Source organism: Manis javanica, chromosome 3, assembly GCF_040802235.1.
Source record: "Manis javanica isolate MJ-LG chromosome 3, MJ_LKY, whole genome shotgun sequence".
In the NCBI taxonomy this organism is placed as follows: domain Eukaryota; kingdom Metazoa; phylum Chordata; class Mammalia; order Pholidota; family Manidae; genus Manis; species Manis javanica.
This window is the reverse complement of record NC_133158.1, coordinates 112,837,693-112,858,770: the sequence shown is the minus strand read 5'-3', so window position 1 is coordinate 112,858,770 and position 21,078 is coordinate 112,837,693. Positions and strand designations below refer to the sequence as shown.

Sequence of the window (21,078 nt, the reverse complement as noted above, 5' to 3'; positions counted from 1 at the left end):
CAAATTTGAGGCCAAAGAAGAAAAGTCATGTGAACCTATCTGCCAATGCAGAAAAAGCAAAATTTAACACCCATTTAGGATAAGAACTCTTAGAAAAATAGGCATAGAAGGGAGCTTTTAGACTTGATAAGGATCATCTACAAAATACCTACAGCTAGTAGCATACTTAATGGCAAAAGACAAATGCCTTCCCTCTCAGATGGGGAACAAGACAAGGATGTCCACTCTCACCACTGATTCAACATAGTGCAATTAGCAATTGCAATGAGGCAAGAAAGGGAAACAGAAGTTGTACAATTGAAAAAGAAGTAGAATTGTCCCTTTTTGCAGATTACATTATTGACCATATAGAAAACCCCCGAGAGTCCATAAAAGATCCCCAAACCACTAAGAGAGTTCAGCAAGGACACAGGATACAAGATAACACACAAAGCCCATCTATTTCTGTATCCTAGCAATGAACTTAAATATATCAAAATTCAACAATTTCATTTACATTTGCTCAAAAAAATGAGATATTTAGGTATAAATACATGAAAACCTACTGGATTTGTATGCTGAAAATTACACAATGCTGATGAAAGAAATCAAAGATCTAAATAAATGGAGATCTAAACCCTATACTGTGTTCAGAGGTTGAAAGACTAAAAAATATAAAGATGTCAATTTTTCCCAAATTGATATATGTTTAGCATAATTTCTATCAAAATGCCAGTCAGATTTTTATAGATAAGACAAAATTATTCTAAAATGTATATGTAAAGGCAAAGGAAATAGAATAGCAAAAACAATTTTGAAAAAGAAAAACAAGTTAGAGCACATAGTTCAATGAAACAGAGTAGAGAATCCAGAAAATAGGCCAACAAAATATGCCCATTTGGTATTTGACAAAGGTGGAAAAGCAAATCAATGCAGAAGAGATAACATTTCTAAAAAAATGGTGCTACAGCAATTGGACATTCATAGGCAGAAAAATAAATCTTGACCTACGTCTAAAATCTTATGTAAAAGTTAACTCAAAATGGATCATGGATTTAAAAATGTAAAACATAAAACTAAAACTTTTGGGGAGAGATAGAAAAAAATCTGGGTTTGGGGGATAGCCAGAGTTATGAAAATTGACACCAAAAGTACTATTCAGAAAAGGAAAAAATAATAAATCAGACTTCATCAAAATGAAAGGTTTCTCTGTTGAAGACCCTGTTAAGAGGATGAAAAGACAATTTACAGACTCACAGAAAATACTTGCACACCACATGTGCAAGGAAGGACTGCACCTGGAACATGTAAAGAACTCCCAAAACTTGGTGGTAAAAGAACAAAATACCTAGTTAGAATATGGACAACAAAATGAAGAGATATTATACCAAATAGTATATACAGATGGCAAATAAATACAAGAAAAGATGTTAAACATCATTAGCTATTAACCAAATGCAAATTAAAACCATAATGAGATTACATTTAACGCAGTTACCAGCATGGCTAAAATAAAAACAGTGATACCAGCAAATGCTGACAATGATACTGAGAAACTGGACTACTCACATGGTGCTGCTGGGAAAGTAGAATGCTACAGCCACTCTGGAAAACAGTGATGGTTTCTTCAAAAACTAAACGTGCAACTACCAGGTGCCCCAGCAATTGGTCTCCTGATCATTTACCCAAGAGAAAAACAGGTCCTCACAAAAGCCTGTACAGGAAAGTTCATAGCAGCTTTATTGGTAATAGCCCCAAACTGGAAACAACCCAGATGTTCTTCAACAGGGGAATGGTTAAACATACTGGCACACCCATGCCACAGAACAATTTGGCAATAAAAAGGAACAAATTATTGATACATACAATAGTGTGGATGAATCTCCAAAGAATTATGTTAAATGAAAAAAGCAGTCCCAAAGGCCACATACTGTATGATTCCATTTATATTACATTCTTGAAATGACAAAATCATAGAGCGGAAACAGATTAGTGGTTAAATAAGATGGGGGAGTGGGTGTGGTTATAAACGGGTAAGAGGAGGGATCCTTGTGGTGGTGGAGTGTTCTGTATTTTTAGTGCATCAATATCAATGTCCTGGTTTTGATACTGTGTTAACAGTTTTGCAAGATGTTACCACTAGGGGAAATTGGGTAAAAGGTTACTGGACATTTCTCTGTATTATTTCCTAACTGCATGTGAATCTACAATGATTTCAAAATAAAAGTTTAATTAAAAAAAACAGAGAAAGCAGCATAAAACCTAAGGGCTAAGAAAATGAATTTGCAGACGGCTTCATGAACAAAGCTGTATTGCTGGAAGGCTCTTCCTACAGCCACTGCACCTGCTGGCTCACTTTCTCCCAGCCTAGCAACCCTGGAGGAAAGAGGCCCTCTTGCTTAATACTACCAGCAGGTTGTCCTCAGAGTCTTGGGGTGGAGAGCAGTGGGGTGGCTGAAGGTCCTCTGAGATGCTTCTGCAGAAACAAGGTCTAGGTGAGACCACAGCCTCTGCTCATGGCTTCCTTTTCTCTTGCAGACCCACACTGCTGTTTTGTTCCACCTACCTTGTCCCTGTGGGCCGTCGCACTTATGCCAATGTGGTGAACCCGGTGAGTGGCAGCCCAGGTACCTGGGAACCAGCCAGGTGTTCAGATCCCTTCCCTCTGGGACCCTGCCCCTGAGCCACCCTCACAGTAGGGTGGTAGCACTCCAGGATACTTGGACTCACTTTCTCACTTTTTTAACTGCAACCCTTCCTCCATCAAATGAAGTTAGGTGTGAAGAGTTTACACTCTGGAGTCTCTCAGTCCTGGTTTCAGTTTTGGCTCTATCACTAACTACACCTGGCATTTAAAAAGTGTCTGTTTCCTCACTTGCAACATGGTATAATCATCATACAATATGGAGGTATTGTGAGAAATAATACAAGTATAGTGCCTTGCACATGGTAAGTAATGATGAAGATGACAGTGATGATGATAATGCGTATTGTAGATGAGGAAACTGAGGTCCACAGAGGGCAAGTAACTTCTCCAAGCAACACTGTTAGCTGGTGGCAGAATCTGGCATAGAACTTGGTCTCCTGACAGTGAGCCCAGGCGTTTTCCACTATACCCGGTGCTTGTCCAGACAGTAAGAGACTGGCCCACTTAGGAAGAACTAACTGTTACCAGCGGAGGATGGTCACTATGCTCTCGTAGGATCCTAGGTTCCTAATGTCTGACCTTCTAAAACAGGTTGGCAGCAGAGCTGTCCTGGTCACAGGCTGTGACTCTGGATTTGGGTTCTCCTTGGCCAAGCATCTGCATTCAGACGGCTTCCTTGTGTTTGCTGGCTGCCTGATGAAGGTGAGAGATGGGTCATGTTGGTTCCTAACACCTGGTTATTGTTTGTAGGGTTTTTTAAATTGCAGTAAAATACACATAACATAAATTTACCATCTTAACCACTTTTAGGTGTGCAGGTCAGTGGTAGCAAATACTTTCACATTGTTGTGCAACCATCACTCACATCCACCTCCAAAACACTTAAATCTTGTAAAACTGAGACTCTATAACCAGTAAACATAACTGCCTGTTCCTCCTTCAGCCCCTGGCAACCACCATTACAGTTTCTGTCTTTATGAATTTGACTACTCGAAGTACCTCATACAAGTGGAGTCATACAGTATTTGTCTTTTTGTGACTGGCTTATTTCACTTGGCATAATGTCCTCAAGTTTCATCCATGTTATAGCATTTTGCACAATTTCCTTCCTTTATTATTCCTGAATAATATTTTGTTGTACATATATGCCACTTTTTGCTTATCCACTTATCTGTTGATTGGCACTTGGGTTGCTTCCAGGTTTTAACTCTTGTGAATAATGCTGCTGTAAATATGGGTATACAAGTATCTCTTGAGACCCTAGTTTCAGTTCATCTGGTTATATACTCAGAAGTAGAATTGTTGATCATATGGTAATTTTATTTTTAATTGTTTGAGAACTGTCATACTGTTTTGCACAGTGTCTATTCCATTTTACATTCCCACCAACAGTACAAAAGGTTCCAGTTTCTCCATATCCTTACCAATGTTTATTTTCTGTTTTTTTTTTTAATAGTAGCCATCCTAATGGATAGGAGGTGGTATCTCATTGTAGTTTTGATTTACATTTCCCTAATGATTAGTGATGCTGAGCATCTTTTCCTGTGCCTATTGGTCATTCATATGTCTTCTTGGGAGAAATATCTCTTCAAGTTCTTTGCCTATTTTTGAATCAAATTGTTCTTTTGTTTTTTTTTAAATTTTAGGAGTTTTCTATATATTCTGGTTATTAATCCTTTATCAGATATGTTATTTGCAATTCTGTGGGCTGCCTTTTTACTATGTGGATAGTGTCTTTTGATATTTAAAATTTATAAAGTCCAATTTGCCCATTTTTTTCCCTTTGTTCCCTTTGCCTTTGGTGTCATATCTAAGAAATCATTGCCAAATCCAGTGCACTGGTGCTTTGGTCCTATGTTTTCTCCTAAGAGTTTTATTGTTTTAGGTCTTAACATTTAGGTCCTTTATCTATTTTGAATTAATTTTTGTATATGGTATTAGGTAAGGGTCCAACTTCATTTTTTTGCATGTGGATATCTAGTTTCCCCAGTACCATGTGTTCAAGACTGTTCTTTCCCCATTGAATGGTCTTGTACTGTTATCAAAAATCATTTGACCATATATGCAAAGGCTTATTTCTGGGCTCTCTATTTTAGTCCATTAGTCCATTTGTGTGTCTGTATGCCAGTACCAGACTGTTTTGATTACTATAGCTTTGTAGCAAGTTTTAAAAAGCAGTAAGTGAGGGTCCTCCAGTTTTGTTTAGTTTTTTTTTCAAGATTGTTTTGGCTATATGGGGTCCCTTGAGATTCCATATGAATTTTAGGATGGGTATTTCTATATCTGCAGAAACAATCATTGAGATTTTGACAAGCACTGGATTAAATCTACAGATCACTTTGGGTAGTATCCACATTTTAACAACATTCAGTCTTTCAATCCATGAATATGGGATGTGTTTCCATTCATGTTTATCATCTTTAATTTCTCTCAGCAATGTTTTGTAGTTTTCATCGTACAAGTCTTCACCTTATTGGTTAAATTCATGCCCAAGTATTTTATTCTTTGTGATGCTATTGTAAATGGAATTGTTTTTGTAATTTCCTTTTCAGATTGTTCACAGCAGAAATGCAACTAACTTTTGTGTGTTGATTTTGTATCCTGCTACTTGGCTAAATTCACTTATTAGTTCTAACAGGTTTTTTTGTGTGGAATCTTTAGGGTTTTCTACATGTAAGATCATATCATCTACAAACAGATTCTTCTTCCTTTCTAATTTGGATGTATTTCATTTCTTTTTCTTGCCAATTGCTTTGGCTACAACTTAATAGCACTATGTGGAGTAGGTGAAATTGACCCAAATTTACCATTTAGGTCTTCCCCTGGAAGTTGCAAGCCTTGGGCAGATTCCAGGGTTTCAAATATTTACATTAGGCAGATTTGGCCAGTGCAGTTGTTGTCTAGGTGGGGAGACAGATCCCTGATGCTCCCTATTGCACCATCTTCTCAGAATCCTATTTCAACCTGAGTATTTCATGCTAGGACTGCCCAGGACCTGTTAGGGTTTGTAGTTGTTTGAATTCGTTTCCTAACAACTGGCTCCTGTGTTGCTTAAAACAGCCCTCAAGGAGCTCACTGTCCAGTGGTGAGGGGATGTCTGTGCATAGACACAGCTGGAGGAATTAGAGAGAAGAAGGTTCCCAGGGTTGTGCAAAGAATGTTTAATGAGCATGCATAGAAAGAAGGGATTGATTCTGACATGAGAGAGGAGGTGACATTTGGAGAATGAATAATGGAGAATTAGTAATGCTATCATAGATTGTCCTGAAAGTGTGTCTAGTGTGGTCACCACAGTAGAGCTTAAGACTTCTTTAAAGTGTTTTTTGTATATTGACTGAAGGTACACAAACTATTGTGTTTATAAGTTACTTGGATTAATTATTTTCTTTATCATTATGTTATTTATTTGTATTTTGTTCCCTTTACTCCTGTTGATTAATTTAGTCTTGGAATATGCAAAACATTAACAAGATTTTAAAGTAAAAATTATACGCAAAAATACACTCAAAGTAGTGTTACTCTCCTACCTCCTATCTTTCTACTCCATTCTTTCATTTCCCCTTTCCTACACAAATATTTGCATACTACATGTACCCTTTTTTGTAATCACTACTTATGAGTTCACAGAGATCTTCGCTTGTTTTAACAGCACCACACAGTACTCCATTGTGCAGGTGGGCTGCAGCTTAGTCCACCAGTCTCCTCTATGTTTCTCAATATTTTGCCATTACATGCAATGCCACAATGAATAGCCTTGTGCATATGTGTTCTTATGTTATTGGGGGTTTATCTTTAGGGTAAATTCCTAGGAGTGAGATTACTTTATGTCAAAGGGTTAATATAATATGTTGTCATTTTTTAAGATATTCCCAAATTGCATATCATAACGGTTGTGTAATTTTATACTGCTACTAGTAATGTGTGATAGTACCTGTTTCCACACAATTTTGCTAACAGAGTGTACTTCAAGCTTTGGATTGTTGCCAGTCTGATAGAGCAGAAATGTATCTCAGTGTACATTAATTTGTATTTCTTTTATTATGAGTGCACAGCCCTTTTCTTTAAAGGCATGACTCAGAAGTTGCACATATAGCACCTGTGCTCTCACTCCATTGGCCAGAAGTTAAACCCATGGCCTTCCCAGCAGCTTGGAAGACTGGGAAATGTAGTTGTGTATTCTGAGACAGTATGTACTCTGCTTAAAGTTAGGGGTTCTACTGCTAAAGAAGGGAAGGATGGGCATTTGCGACAATTGGCTGTGTCTGCTCAGTAGATGATATATTTTTCTTTATTTTGAAGGCAGTAGGAACCCAGGAAAGGAGTTCTTTTATACTAGGTTTAATATCTATAAAAACATTATCTTTTCAGTGTAAAAGTTTCAACAGTGTAAACAAGTACAAATAATACTTTGCCATGGTCTGAATATATTTCCAGTTGAGTGAAGGGTTTGCCTTTTTATTTTTAGTTCTTTTGAATTATAAAAGTAATACATATTGATAATACATTCAAATAATGTGGAAGTGGATGATGTAAAAGAGTGGAGTCTTTTCAGTCTCTTATCCCAAAATAACTAAAGTGCACGTATGCACATTATTTGTGACCCCTGCAATGATAAACAAAACCACAGTGAATAGCCTTGTTAGTATCTTTGCATTCATTAGTGATTCTTAGGAACAATTTGTAGCTGTGAAAGAGTTGTGTGGAAAGTCTGCAGATTTTAGATTTTATTCAGGTCTGCCGAATTGCTCCCCAAAAGGCTATCCCAATGCTCACTCCCTCTGATGGTGCATGAGAAAACCTGTCAGGGGGGACTTGGGGGACGAAGGGTATGGTGTGCCAGAGTGGCTTCTCTGTGTAATGTGGACACTGCTTTACAAGTCCCAGCAGGAGCTGTGGTACTCTAAAACATTATGTGCCTTTAAAGTTCCTTGTCCAAATTTTCATGCCTGTGCCATTGTACTGGCTTGTCCAGTGACACAGGGGGCGCAGGGCAGGAGCAGAGGAACCTTTGTGGGGGAGTCTGGGCCTTGGCTCTAGTCCAGGTCAGCCACCAGCCCAGGGACTGGGCACTGCTCTCACTTAAAGGTCAGACTGGGTCATCTGCAGTCCTTTCACTCCCATGATGGTCAGTCTACTATTTAGCAGCTGGTATTTTGAAGAAAATAGCAGACGGGCTCACTGCCAGGTTATGTCTCTTGGTGTCCACCTCTTGTCTGTGTTAGTGTCATGGTCTGTCTTTTCTCATCAAAAGCTGAGGGGGCAGAAGCCACTAGGGGTCTGAATTTGTTATGCAAATAAAAACAGCCAAAGCCACTGGAGACTATGGGTAAAGTTCTGTGGGCATTGAAATGGGAGCTTAGTCTTCCAGGCTAGGTCTGAGATGTTAAGGCTCATGATGGATTTTGGCTGCATCTGTAGCCAAACACTCTGCCTGCTCTTATTTAGTTAGACCTCATCTGTGCTTCAGGTCTCAGAGCCCTAGGCCAGCTCAGGGACCTGCCTCCTCCCTCCTGCATCAGATCCTCACACCCTGTCAGGTCTTTTGGTCCGTGCACGCACACACACACACACTCCCTGGCACAACCCATGTCCCATGTGCATCACTACCCCGCTTCTCTGCTTCCCTTAACCTCCAGAGGGTTGTTTGTACTAAATGTTTTTACTTATCTACTTCCCATCTTCTTTCCAACCCACCTGGATTGGGCTTTATGCCCCTACCATTCTGATTATTTGTTCATTTATTCAACAAATATTTCTTGAGCACCTACTATGAGCTGACAGTACTGTCTGTTGGAGAGAAAGCATATACCAATTCAGTGAAAAGTTCTTGCCCTTGTGGTGCTTACATTAGGGGTGGGGAGAGAGACAAGGTGAGGGGTGAGACAAGTGATGGAGAAATATAAAGCAGGAAAAGAAGAAGGGTGTACGTGGTGGTGGGGTGCTCAGTTTTAAAGTGGGAAGAAAGAGCTCACTGAGAAGCTGTCATTGACAGGTGAGGAAGCAAGCTTGCACATAGCTGGGGGGTGAGGGACAGCCAAGCCCAAGCCCCAAGGAGGGTGTGTGCCTGGTGGGTTAGCGAACCAGCAGGAGGCCTGTGTGGCTGCAGTGAGTGAGAGGAGCGTGTGAGGTGAGAATGAGGGGAAGATGTGTCAGAGAAGGAACAGATTGCCTCTCTGGGAACACAGGGAAGGCCTGATAGGCCAGGGTGGCTTCTCATCGCCATCAGGAAGGACGATCCGTGATGGGCGGAGGTGGCACATCCAGGCACTGCCAGTAGTTTCAGGTAGCTGAAAGCTGTGCTCACCTGGAGGAGACAAGCTGGGAAGGAAGGCAGGGTCTGGCCAGGTGGGGCCCCTGAATGCCACTGACACAGCTGTTATCAGGGATGCCAACAGCCCCCATTTCGCCAGATCCATTGGCCGCTTCTCAGACCGTGTCACACTCAGCCCATTCTCAGCTTTGGCCAAGCACACCACTCTTGCTTGTAACCCTTTGTTTCTTGACCTCATGGCCACCCGCTCCCTTGGTCTTTCTCATCTCCTTCGCTAGCTCCTCCTGGAAGGGTCATGGTGCCCCAGCCTTGCCCCCCTTGTCACAGTGTTTCCAGGCCATGTGACGCATGCTCACATAGAATGTGTGCTGAGTATCCTCGTATCCTGCCTTGAGGAGCAGACCACCTAATGATAAATGCCAGGAGACTATAAAAGCTTTCTGCCAGGAATTGTCCATCACCTATGTCAATACTGTAATAAATTGGGGTGGAAGAGGCTGAGGGGCTAGACAGGGTTGTTGGTGTGCTGTGACATTTTCCCTCAGGTCTCAAGTAAGTGAGGTGGGCTTCAAGAGAACTACTTTGAGAGCTTACCATTTGTGCCCTAGCAACTGGGGTCACAGGATGGCAGGTTAGTTGTTTACCAGAAGCAGTCTAAAGCCCCAAGAATGAGGCTGGAGTGACTCATCTGGAAGCAGGGCAAAGAGAGCTGGGCAAAGGGCTGCCCTTCCACCCAGGCAGGACACTGGGGCCTGGTCCTCATGCGGATGATGGGGATAACTGGAGTCATGGTGAGGGCCCCACCCAGTGAGACTGCTGGCCAGAGGGTGCCTCACTGAAGCCCGGGCAGAGGGAGAAGATGCCCAGGTGAGGCAGGAATGGCATGGGAGGTCTCCAGCAGGGGGTCCCTGCAGAATCCAGAAGCATACCCCAAGAAGGGAGGCCCCGCTCTCATTGTCTGCCATCCCCAGTCACCACCAGCAGACAACTACAGCACCAGCCTCCAAAGACCAGGCTTGCCCCCTAACTTGCCTGTTCCTGGGTCCAACCCTGGAAGAGTCGGAGATCAAGGAATAGGAGAGGAGGAGGAGCTAGAAAGTTGGGAGAAAGACAATCTCCACCCCTGCTACCTGGTGTCCCACCCTGCTTCCCACACTCTGTCAGGCCTGGGTTAGGGCTGGCTTTAAGTTGGATATAAGTTGCAGAATTTGAGTTTTCAGACTGGACTGGGCAGATCTGGAATTATCTGATTAGCAGGTAGAAGTGGACCCTTTATTCCAAAATCAATAGGCTGTCTATTACCTGAGAATATGTGGAAATGCTGTAAGACTTGCCTGAACTTTCACCCAGGGGTGGGAAAAATAGCTCATACATGAATTTTAAAGGGATTGTGAAAGAAATGGGCTTATCGGTAAGGCAGTTACACAGGCACCAACTGAAAGCTTGTTTCTGAGCAGTGAGATAGACATGGACAAAGACAGAAACCCTGCAGGCAGGCAGTGTGGCCCAGGCAGAGTGGTTTGGCTTGAGGACAGGGGCAGCTGCTCTAGTCTGCAGTCTGCAGACTGAGGTGGTTGGGAAAGGTTTCCTTTGAACATCTGGAGGCAATGTGACAGACTCTGTCCCATTGATGTGGCTGTCAGGAGCAGGGTGTGGAGGCTGCTCAGGGCTGATGGGGACTCCTGGAGAGGTGTCAGGCAAGGTACAGCCTGAATGCTGAGCCTGAGGCTGTGGGCCATGAGATTAACCTGTCTGAGAAAAGGCTCTTAGCTGCCACATTGTCAAACTAAGTCCATGGGGGCACCCGACCTGGGGTGAGGGGCTTCCCCCAGGGACTGCAGGGCCATCAGCTTGATGCCACCTAGGGGCACAAGGAGAGGTCTGGTGTGAGGTCCAAGAGCTGCTGAATGATGGCAGCAGTGTTAACAAAGTCCAGGAAGAGGAAAGGACTCTCAGGTTCCTCTCCTGCATCTTAGCTGGAACCTGTCCTATTGGAAGTAGACCTCTGCACCCCCTCGGAGATGTAGACCATTGGGCTCTGCTCCCAGGGGCATTTAAGGAGCCACAATACAAAGACTGCATTAAAACAAGATATGTGTTTTCCTGGTGCCTGTGTGTGGGGTCTGTGAAAACGGAGGTACCTATGCGCACCAGCCCCTTCCGCGTCTGGACTTTAAGATGGTGTCTAGGGAGTTCTTTTCTGTGGGAACAGCAGCAGAAACTCCAGGCCTGTCTGCTCCCCTGTACATGGAACATCTGCTATGTTTTTTGGGAAGGTTGCCTTGGACTAAGCAAGCCTCATGTCTGGCTGCTCTGTACAGAGGTGACTGGGTGTAGCTGGCATTCCTGGTCCCGGCTGGGCAGACTCAGCCATGCCACTGCTTCTCCAGGACCCAGGGGAGACTCCCTGTGAGGAGGACAGTTTGGGGGCTGAAGAGATGACATTTTAGAGGGGTATCAGCCTTACCCCCTGTCTGATGCCTAGGGTTTCTCTGGCACTGTGTTCCCCACCCCACCCCTACCTGTCTGAACACCTCTGGGCAGTCCACACCAGCCTTGGACTGTGATCCTCATTCTAAGTGGAATTTGACTTCTTGGCTCTGGTTCTGTTTTCTGGGCCGCGTGGGACAAGTCCGCTCCCCCCTCATCATGCTTCCCCAAGTCTCCAGGGTGGTTATCTCAAGTGGCCCATTTGACACGGCCTCTCCACTATTCCCTCCTGTGTCCCTCTGACATTGCATGATGCAGATCCTCCGGTCCTGGGGTTAGGGTCCTCAGTTCAGTCCACCTTACGAGACTCAGCCTAAACCACAGAGAAGTCCCCGCTGTTGACATATGCTGACTTCCCTGTGTTTCTACTCCGGCCCTTGCTTCAGACCCTGTTGTATCCCAGTCCAGCCCTCGGCTGAAAGTAGGCATTTTTTCCACCATGTCATCCTCTGGCAGCTACTCCTGTCCTCTTAGAAGATGTGTCACTATTCCATGCACCACTAAGAAAGTCACTGCCAATTAAATTATGACTGACAGTGCTTAACTTCCACATTGGTTGTAGCTCATCTGTAGGTGGAAAAAATGTGTGTGGTAGAATGATAGGTGAGATATGCTGATATGATGTGCCTCAGGATGTGAGGGCTAATGAGATAAGGCACAGCAAGCACTCAGTGAGTGACATCCGCTTTTACTCAGATCCTCCAGCCTCTCACCGCTACCCCCAGGTGGACCCCCACCCACTCTCTAGCCTCATGGCGCTCACGTTCTCATGCCCCTGCACTGCCTGCAGAGACTTACTGCGGTACCCTCTGACCACTGCCTGAAGTGCCCCCTGCCCAGGACCCCCTCTGGTTCATGCCCTCAGCTGTCACTGCCTTTGGAAGGCCGTCCCTCCCCACCCCCCATCTGTGCAGCCTTCCACCTCCCTCTGGGTTCCTGTAGCAAATACTCCCTGTATTGTTTGCTTACTCATCTGCCCCCTACCCTAAAACGTGACTGTAGGAGAACAAAGGCTGAGTTACTTATTTTTGTGTCTCCACTTCTCAGCACAGTGCCAGAACATGATAGAGGCCCAAGAGATGTTTGCGAGTGACTCTCTGCTCATGTTTAATAACACTTGTATAGCACTTTATAGTTTAACAGATGTTTTTTAAAAAAATGATTTCCTCATTCCATTAATCTGAGGTGGTCAGGACAGGCATGTTGGTATATTTCCAAGCAGGAAAAATTGGGCACCTGTTAAGGGATTCACCTGAGTGCACAGAGCCTGGTTAGTGACTGAACTGGAATTGGAGCCTGGCCCTGGCCTCTGACCAGTTTGGCCATGAGGGGCCCTTGGCTTAGAACAGAGGTGACAAACTGGCAGCTCATTGGTTACTTGTGGCCTGTGGATGTGCTTTGGCCCACACAGTGGTTTTATATATATATATGAAGTTGGTGAACACTTAAAAGATTAGGAAATCCTAATTACTAATTTAAAAATCTAAGCACCTGGCAACCCTGGGCTTACATACCCACATGGGCAACAGCTGGCAGGGGTTGAGAGGCCAAGCATATACTCCATTCCCCATTGTCAGGCTCCTACCCATTGTCTGATACTCACATGCCAAGCCCCAGTCACTGTTGAATTTGCAACCTTTGCTTAGAGAAAGAATTCTGCCAGTGAGGCCTTGCAGGTATTTATGGCACTTAGATATGTCATCAGTGCTTAGGGGTTGAATAGAACCACCTGCTGGTAGAACAGGTTGGGGGGATGCCTCAAGAGAGCCCCCCACCTGCAGCTGTTACTAAGTCTTTTGTAAGCCCAAGGCTTTGGTAGCAACTTGGGGCCAGCCCTCTGCCTTAGCCCTGATCCTCCTCCTGGAGGCAGGGTGGGAAGAAGGCAGGTGAAGCAGCTTGTCTCTCCTCCCCAGGACAAAGGGGGTGATGGGGCCAAGGAGCTGGATAGTTTGAAGAGTGATCGATTAAGAACTGTTCAGCTCAACGTCTGCAGCAGTGAGGAGGTGGAGAACGCGGTGGAGATCGTCCGCTTGAGCCTCAAGGACCCTGAGAAAGGTAGGGCAACCTTGGGGCAGTGGGGAGAGCGCACGGGCCATTCCAAGGGGTCTTGCCTAACAACCACCCTCCATTTGCTGGTATCCTGCCAAAGGACTCCTCCCTTTGCTGTTTAAGCTCTTCTTTAAGTGTTTCCTGCACAGGAGGAAGTGGGTGACTTTAAACACACCTGTGCAATAAAGCAATGTGAACTAAGCCAGGGGTGATTTCAGAATCTGCAGGAGTGATGAATGGGTGTGTGCTGGTGCAGATCAATTCAGCCAACACTCATGAAATGTCTGCCCTGGGTCGGGTGCTGGGCTGAGTACTGGGGACACAAAGATGGCCAAGACGTGGCCCCTCTTCCTAAGGACTTCACAGTTCATCGGGGGGACTGCCCCCAGTGATTTCCATGTCCCCTCTTGGGGAGCAGCACAGGACAGAGGGACATAGCCTAGTCTTGGGGTGGGGTGGGGAATGGGAGTTAGGGCAGACTGTGGCAGAGTGCAGGAAGGGCATCCCATGAGGAGGGACCATGGACAATGGTGGAAGCAGAGGTAGGGGTCAGGTTTGGTGGAGGTAGTGGCAGCAGGTGAGGCTGGGAGGGAGGTTGTCCAAGGACTGGGGTTCAGGCAGGGGAGCATGGCCGCTCTCTTAAGGGTAGTGGGAGTGTAAAGAAAATGAAAGTTCTTATGGCCAGGATTCTCACCTCACTCTGGTCAACTTGCTCACTGCACATGCATGGCAATGCATTGTTACTGACTCTATATAAAGTGCTCTGCCCAGTCCTCTGGGCTGCACATCTGCAGGAGAGCAGAGGCTGGAGTGGTGGCGGCACCGAGGACAGAGACTGAGAAGGCTGTGGGAGGGCAGGGAGGCCCAGAGGCAGAGACCAGATTGCTGCATGCATACTTGCTCTGAGTGGATGGGATTCTTGTGCTTACATGATGTGCCGCTGTGGGAGTAAAGTTGGGTATAAACCCTTTTACCCCAGGAATGTTCCACTGTGATTTTTTGGTCTCACTGAATCGAGAGTGAACTTGCCCAGGGCTGAAACCCACTGGCAAGACAGAGCCACCGAAAGGGATTTGACCTGGTTAGACTTGTGAGACCTCACTCCAGGGACTGTGGTGGAAGTATGGAGGGTGGATTTAAAAAGAGAGCATGAATGTGAGAGTCCTGAACAAGAGCAGTGGATGTTGGGAAAGAAGTGGACTCAGATTTGAGGAGTATTGAGAAGACAGAGCTGGCTGGACTTGGTGACTGATACACGTGGGGATGAGGGAGAGGCAAGGGGTCTCTGTCCTGGGCACCTGGTGCCCCTCCTGGGAGAGCAGGTTGAGGAATGGGAGACACTGAAGTGCCCGTGGGATGCCCTGGGAGAGTGGCTGGGCTGGAGTTCAGGTGTCCAGGGTGGAAAGTGAGGCTAAGAGGGAGGCAGATGTAAGGAAGAGCTCCTGGGGAACATGAACAATTAGGGGCAGGGAAGGGGAAAAGACAACTGTCAGAGAGGTTGGTACAGTGCCCCAGAAGCTAAGTGAATAGAAAGTTTGGGGGCCAGTAGCCAACAGGGTCACAAGCTGCAGGAAGTTCCTGTAATGTAAGGACCCAAGTGTCCTCCCAGTTCAACCCATGGAGAACCTTGGTGGGAGGGGCTCTGTGTACAACAGAGGGAAGGGGCCACGTTCATGTAGAGCACAGTGGTGAGGGTGTGGCATTCTGGTTTACTCCATCTATGACATTGACCCTTGAGCTTCCTGACAGCCCAGGCAAAAAGGGCATGCCTCATTCAGCTCCCTGCTTTACCCACAGCATGGACTGAGGGCAGCTCCCTAAGTGGCGACATCAGTCACTGGTAGTGAGGAGGGAAGGGGGTGGGTGACCAGGGCCTGTGGAGGCACTCTGCTGAGCCTTTATCAGGCAGGCAGAGATGCTGTGAACCTCAGGAGAGCCTCAGAAATTTCTGTGCTGTGCTATGGTTCAGAGAAGCTATGGTTTGGGTTTCCAGCCTGTCCCTGATGCATCACCTTGCCAGCCCAGTGCAGCTGCTGCCCACCACAGCAGGCCACTCCCAGGCCTTTTGCTCTCTTCTGAACTCACTGAACATCTGTTTCATAATTAATAGGCAGAGCCAGGGCTCCTGTACCATTAAGAAAAGACGGGATGGGTCCCACTGGGATAATTACCAGCTCAGAAGGTACAGCTTGCTTTGTCCCCTCCCCAGGGGTAAATCCTCCTCCCACCCACCTTTCCTGGGCCACTGGGATGTTGCCTTCATAAACTATTAGGCAGGAAAACTGCTGCAGTCAGCACCACAAAGCCATTTCATTACAGCTTGTGGGTTTGCAGTGATTTAAAATGCCCATGAAAAGGAATCATCACTGTAGGCCTGAGCACAGAATAGGGCTGCACTAGGGCTGAGAGCTGCTCAGGGCCCTGGTCCCTGTTCCCTGCCACAGGTGCAGAACCATCCATTCCTGTAGCAGTCTGGCAGTTAGCCTAACCTAGCAAGGTGGGGTGGATAGATCCTGGCCCCAAGGGGAAGGCACTCAACCCCCTGCCCTTGGATTGGGCTCAAACCTGGTACCGCCCTGATGCACAGACCTTTCCCTCCTCTTTTCTACAGGACAAATTCTGGCGAGGGCTGATAAACCACTTGCATGACCTTCCTTAACCAATACGGAATTTCTTGGAAAAAGATTTGAGGATTTTTAGGTGTGAAAAAGAAAATAAATCTGTTGTACATGTGGTTACTCAGGTCTCTCTCCCCCTCATCTGGCCTCCCCTTCCCAAGGGCTGTCTTTGTCCTGGTACAACAGTGCAGATTTCCCCCTTCTCAGCGCTATATTGTCTTAGACCTCCAGGTGGCGCCCTCCAGAGCTGTCACACCAGCCTGCCTTCCCTAAGCGGACGGTGACTTGTGGCTCAGTCCACCCATCCACCCAGGCAAGAACCTTCCAGGAGACCAGCCCCGTTCTCCCCCAGCCTCCCCCACCGTGAAGAGCACATTGTGATGGCAAGTCTGATGCCCTTCACTTTGGCTTTGTGGAACAGTTGCTGGCAAAGCCAGGGGAACCAGTTACAGGGGGTGAGATGAAGGGGTTGTCAGAAAAGAGCTAGTGAGCCACCTGCCAGCAGCCCCTCTGCTCCCCAGCAGGTCTCTGAGGGACTGAACACTGGACCCTGTGAGCAGACCTCCCTCTCCCACCCCAGGGAAAGGCTGAATGAGTGAACAAACCTTCAGGCCATGGGAGTGGCCTGACCTTGAGACCATCACTACCTTGCAGTCAGTAAACATCTATTGAGTACCTGTTGTGTAATTGGTAGTGTGCTGAATGCCAGAAAGGATGTGACCCTGCAGGAGGAGTTTATAGTTGGACGCCAGCCCAGTGGAAGTAGGTGGCTCCACAGCAGGGCCTGTGATGAATGGCTGCAGCCCGGGGGACCTCCTGCTGTTGACAGGGGAGACCTTACATCTGGAGCCCCCGCTCTCTGGGAGTGAGAAGACTGGGTTCACTCCGGGTGTCACTGCTTGGTTGAAGTGTGGCCTTGGGTTGTGTGGGCCTCAGCTCGCCCGGCTATGAAGTAGAGAAATCGCTCTGCGAGCCCACCAGTGCTCACACCTAGACTGAGCACCGCGGCAGCACAGGGAGAAGAACTTCAGGAAAAGCTGCTGTCAGGCCGAGGACTAGGGTTGCTGAACAGAGCCCGGAAGCAGCAGGGGCAGGAAGGGCCAAGCTGTCAGAGGAGCGGCTGGTTGTTCAGGCTTGCAGAGGGCAGGATACATGAAGAGGAGGGGGTGAGAAGCGTGGGAAAGGAGGCCTCACAGAGCCCACCACAGAAGGGGGCCGTCAGAGCGGGAAGTGACTGAGGAGGGGAGTCTGGCTGAGGGGGTCAGGTCAGTATGGAGGTGGGGGAGAGAGACTGCCACAGGGAGAGCCTGGGGAGGTTTCTCCAATGACACAGGAGGGAGGTGACAGGGACCCAAACTAACACTGCGGAAATAGGAAGAAAGACACGAATTCCAGTGACACAGCAAAGGAAGCGACAGCAGCATGGGGTGAGTGTGAGGGCTGTGTCCTCCCACAGACCTGGGTCCCTGTTATGTCATGTCTACTGGCGAGCTGGATGACACAGAGCATGGCGCTTTGCCTCTGCGGGCCTCAGTTGTCTCATCCAGATAAGGAACAATTTAGTGTCTACTTATAGGGTGGTTGTGAGGACCAGATGGATTCATGGATGCATAGAACTGAGTTCAGGGCCTGGCCGCTGTCCATCCAATCATTCTGGTAATATTAGCAGCTCTCACTAGATGGGGAAGAAGTGAGGAAGCTGGAGGAGTCACACATGAGGTGAAGTGTGAGCAAAGAGGAGGAGTAGGCATGGGCAGCCAGGAAGTTGGTGTGTTGGTGTGGGTAGGGGGAGCTGGGACCTGTGGGACATCAGGAGAAAGTGACTGTCAGGAGGTGGGGAGCAGGCTTAGGAGAGAGCCGTGACTCCCAGGGGCACATGGGAACCTCATGGACACGATGGTGGCGCTGTGGCTGCTGCAAGAAAACAGCTGTCACCCAGACCAGCAGGAATGTTGTGTTTATTCAACATGTTGGCTGAAGACTCCAGAGAGCTCCTGGGTCCACCAACTGTTACTACTTCTCAAATCAGCAGAGCGGTAATCCAGGAGCCATATGCCTTCACAGGTCAAGCTCTATTAAGCTTTTTTTGATATCAGTGCCAGATGTAATTAGTTTTTGGATGGAAAAAAGGCTGTATATATTTTAGGTCATGTGATATTGTATGACTCAAACACAAAGCAGCTGGAAATTTCCATGAACATAAAGAAGACAGGGCTGTCTAAGCACTGAGTGTAGTTTGAGAGAAGGTGGTCTAGGACAGGACATTGGGGGACACCTGTTTTTAGGGACCAGGTAGAAGGAAGGTGTCAGGGAGGAAGGAGGTACTTGGGTAGTGTTAATGCCCAGCAGGAGAGGGAGAGGGAAGAGTCAAGAACTGCGTAGAGCTCATAATATGAAGAGGTTGAGTGAAAATGGGGTGAGGGCTGGCATCCTTAGTTTGTGGCACCCTGTACGCCTTGGAGCAGCAGTAGGACTGGGACCCAGAATGGCAGGGAAATGGGACACTGGAGTATGGTTTGTGTTCTCAGAGGCCTGGCCATGGAGGGAAGGAGAGGAGACAGTGGTATGAGGGGATATCATGGTTAAGGTTCTTTAAGGCCTGGAAACACGGTATTTGCAGACATTCAGTCACCTGACAGACATTAATTGAGCATCTCAGGTGTACAGCTTTGAGGGAGGGAGCCAGGGGTGGGGAGAGTTGAAGTTGCATAGAAGAGAGAGAAGGATCACTGGCCTGTGGTCTGGAAGGTGGAGGGTGAAGTGTCAGCCCTGCCAAGCATAGAGAGGCCTGCTGCTCCTCCTGGGAGGTCTGCAGGCTGGACGGTCGCTGTTGGGGGGTTGTGGTGGCTGCTGTGTCACTGTGTGGTCAGTGGTGAGACCCGACAGCAGAAGGCTTCAGTCTGACCACTGGGAGTGGGAGGGGTAGCTTCATGGGCACGTTGTTAACCTGCAATTTCCTTTCTCTAATAAATGTCCATAATTCTCCAAACAAAAGGAGAAGTCACCAGAGGTCAGTTAACTAAACTTTACTTTGGGTAACACGGAAGGAAAGCAGCTAGAGACCAATTACTCTGTCATTTACACAAACTCATTTCCATGATTAACTTGGAATGTGAAGCCCGGCCAGAATTCCCATAGGCTGGGGGACAGCTGGTGGGAGGGAGGGCAGCCCCTGAAAGGGGAATCTCTCAGAGAGACTAAACCCTGAGGTTTCCACAACAAAGAGGCAGGGCCGGCTCTGTCCTGACGCTCCAGCCCAGCCAGCCCTTGCACCCCAGAAAATGGCCCACAGGGGACCTTGCAAAGCAAGGCTTCCTCCCCAGGGTCAGTTCCCCAGTTCAGCTCTGCCTCTGACTTATTGATGCCTCTCCCTGCAGGGCCTCCATTTCCCTAGCGGTAAGAATAGTTAGACTAAATGAACTCCGAGAATCCTTCCAGCACCAGCGTTCTCTGAATCTGCAGGAGCCAGCTGTCCCTTAGCTGGTGTTGCAGGGAATAGGCAACCCAAGTATACTCAGAGAGTGTACTTTTGCTCCGACCCTGTACTCAGCCCCATGGGACCACACAAAGGGCATTCCCTACCTGCAGAGTCCAGGTGTGTCACATGGGATACTGATGAACAGGTTACCATGTCATGGGCTTACCATATGATAACCAGTAAATAGTGCATGGGGCAGAGAGGGGAGATGAGAAAGTGGAATAATTGTTAGGGAGGTCTCGGGATAGAGCAGGACTGGGGCCAGCCCCGAGATCAAGGCTGGGTCTCCTCCTGGTGCTCCAGAGGGGTCTTAGCTTGGAAGACTCCTGAGGTTCCCCTGGCTTCTGGCAAGAGAGAGAGTGCAAGGGGAGGCTCAGAGGCAGGAGTAAACAGGTGGCTGGGTACAGGATGTGGGGATGAGGCTGGATGGAGCAGAGTGGGTGTGAGGGAGGTGAGGGGCCTCCTGTGTGAGGGCACACACAGGACTGGGTCATGATGTGCCCAGAGGATGGATGCAGTCAGAAGTGAGATGAGGATCAGACATTGAAGATGTAAGGGAGGGTCACAGCCAGCACTGTGGGTGTCTCGAGCTCCTGTTATTCTGCGTGACTCTAGGAAGTATCCCCAGAACCTTAGACCAGAAGCTGGCAGATCCTGGGGAGAAAAGCATGAAAGTGGGGAGGGGAATGGGCTCCAGCCTGATGGGGGGGTCATCAGAGGCCAAGCCCACAGGGTGACCATGGTTCTGTTCCCTCCTGTCCAGGCATGTGGGGCCTCGTGAACAATGCGGGCATCTCGACATTTGGGGAGGTGGAGTTCACTAGCATGGAGACCTACAAGGAGGTGGCAGAGGTGAACCTGTGGGGCACAGTGCGGATGACAAAATCCTTTCTCCCCCTCATCCGAAGGGCCAAAGGTGAGTTGGAAAAGGACCTCTTTCCTGCCTCCTGGATCTTCCCCATATTTTAAACTTTGCTGCAAAATAGAAGTAGTTCTCAACAGATGGGAGAAACACAGCCCAGTAAGGCTGAGCACACAACTCCCAAGAGCCCTGTAGGAGCCTGTGGGCCGTGTGAGCTGAGGTGCTGTGGCCAGGTGGCACACAGGCTTGTGGTTTTTAGAAAGTAGACCAGGTAAGAGGTCAGTAGTCTATGCACCAAAGGAAGATTACAGTAGTGCTACCACTCTGGAAACCTGATCTAGAGAAAAACCCACCCTTGCGCACATTGCTGTGTGTACACATCAGGTATTAATAGGGGTGTGGTCATGTGAATTTTGATATATCCATTCTACGGGTTACCATGCCATAGTTTAAAAATGAGACAATAGTAGCAAGCAAAAAAAGAATAATTAAGATTTAGAACTTTGGAAAACAAAACAGCAAATCATGTTAGGTAGCCAAATATAAGTAAACCATTTAAGAAGTCACTGACTCAGATTTTCTCCCTAGGAGAGCAAACAATTATGGCAACATGGGGAAGATCCATATAATCTATCCCAAAGACCCAGCAATGACAGGATGAACCCAGCCAGCAGTTCTAGGGTT

The 21,078-nt window shown here is 47.2% G+C and overlaps 1 protein-coding gene across 3 annotated transcripts in view; it reads left to right on the top strand.

Moving 5' to 3' along the window:
• The window catches only part of BDH1 (3-hydroxybutyrate dehydrogenase 1), a 38,056-nt gene that overhangs the window by 10,025 nt on the left and 6,953 nt on the right, over positions 1-21,078 (top strand). For all 3 annotated transcript variants that reach the window (XM_073231866.1, XM_017650478.3, XM_017650477.3), the window contains exons 3-6: positions 2,518-2,590; positions 3,218-3,328; positions 13,301-13,442; positions 20,296-20,448. In XM_073231866.1, coding sequence (XP_073087967.1) covers positions 2,518-2,590; positions 3,218-3,328; positions 13,301-13,442; positions 20,296-20,448 — 479 coding nt within the window. The remainder of the gene's footprint in view (positions 1-2,517; positions 2,591-3,217; positions 3,329-13,300; positions 13,443-20,295; positions 20,449-21,078) is intronic.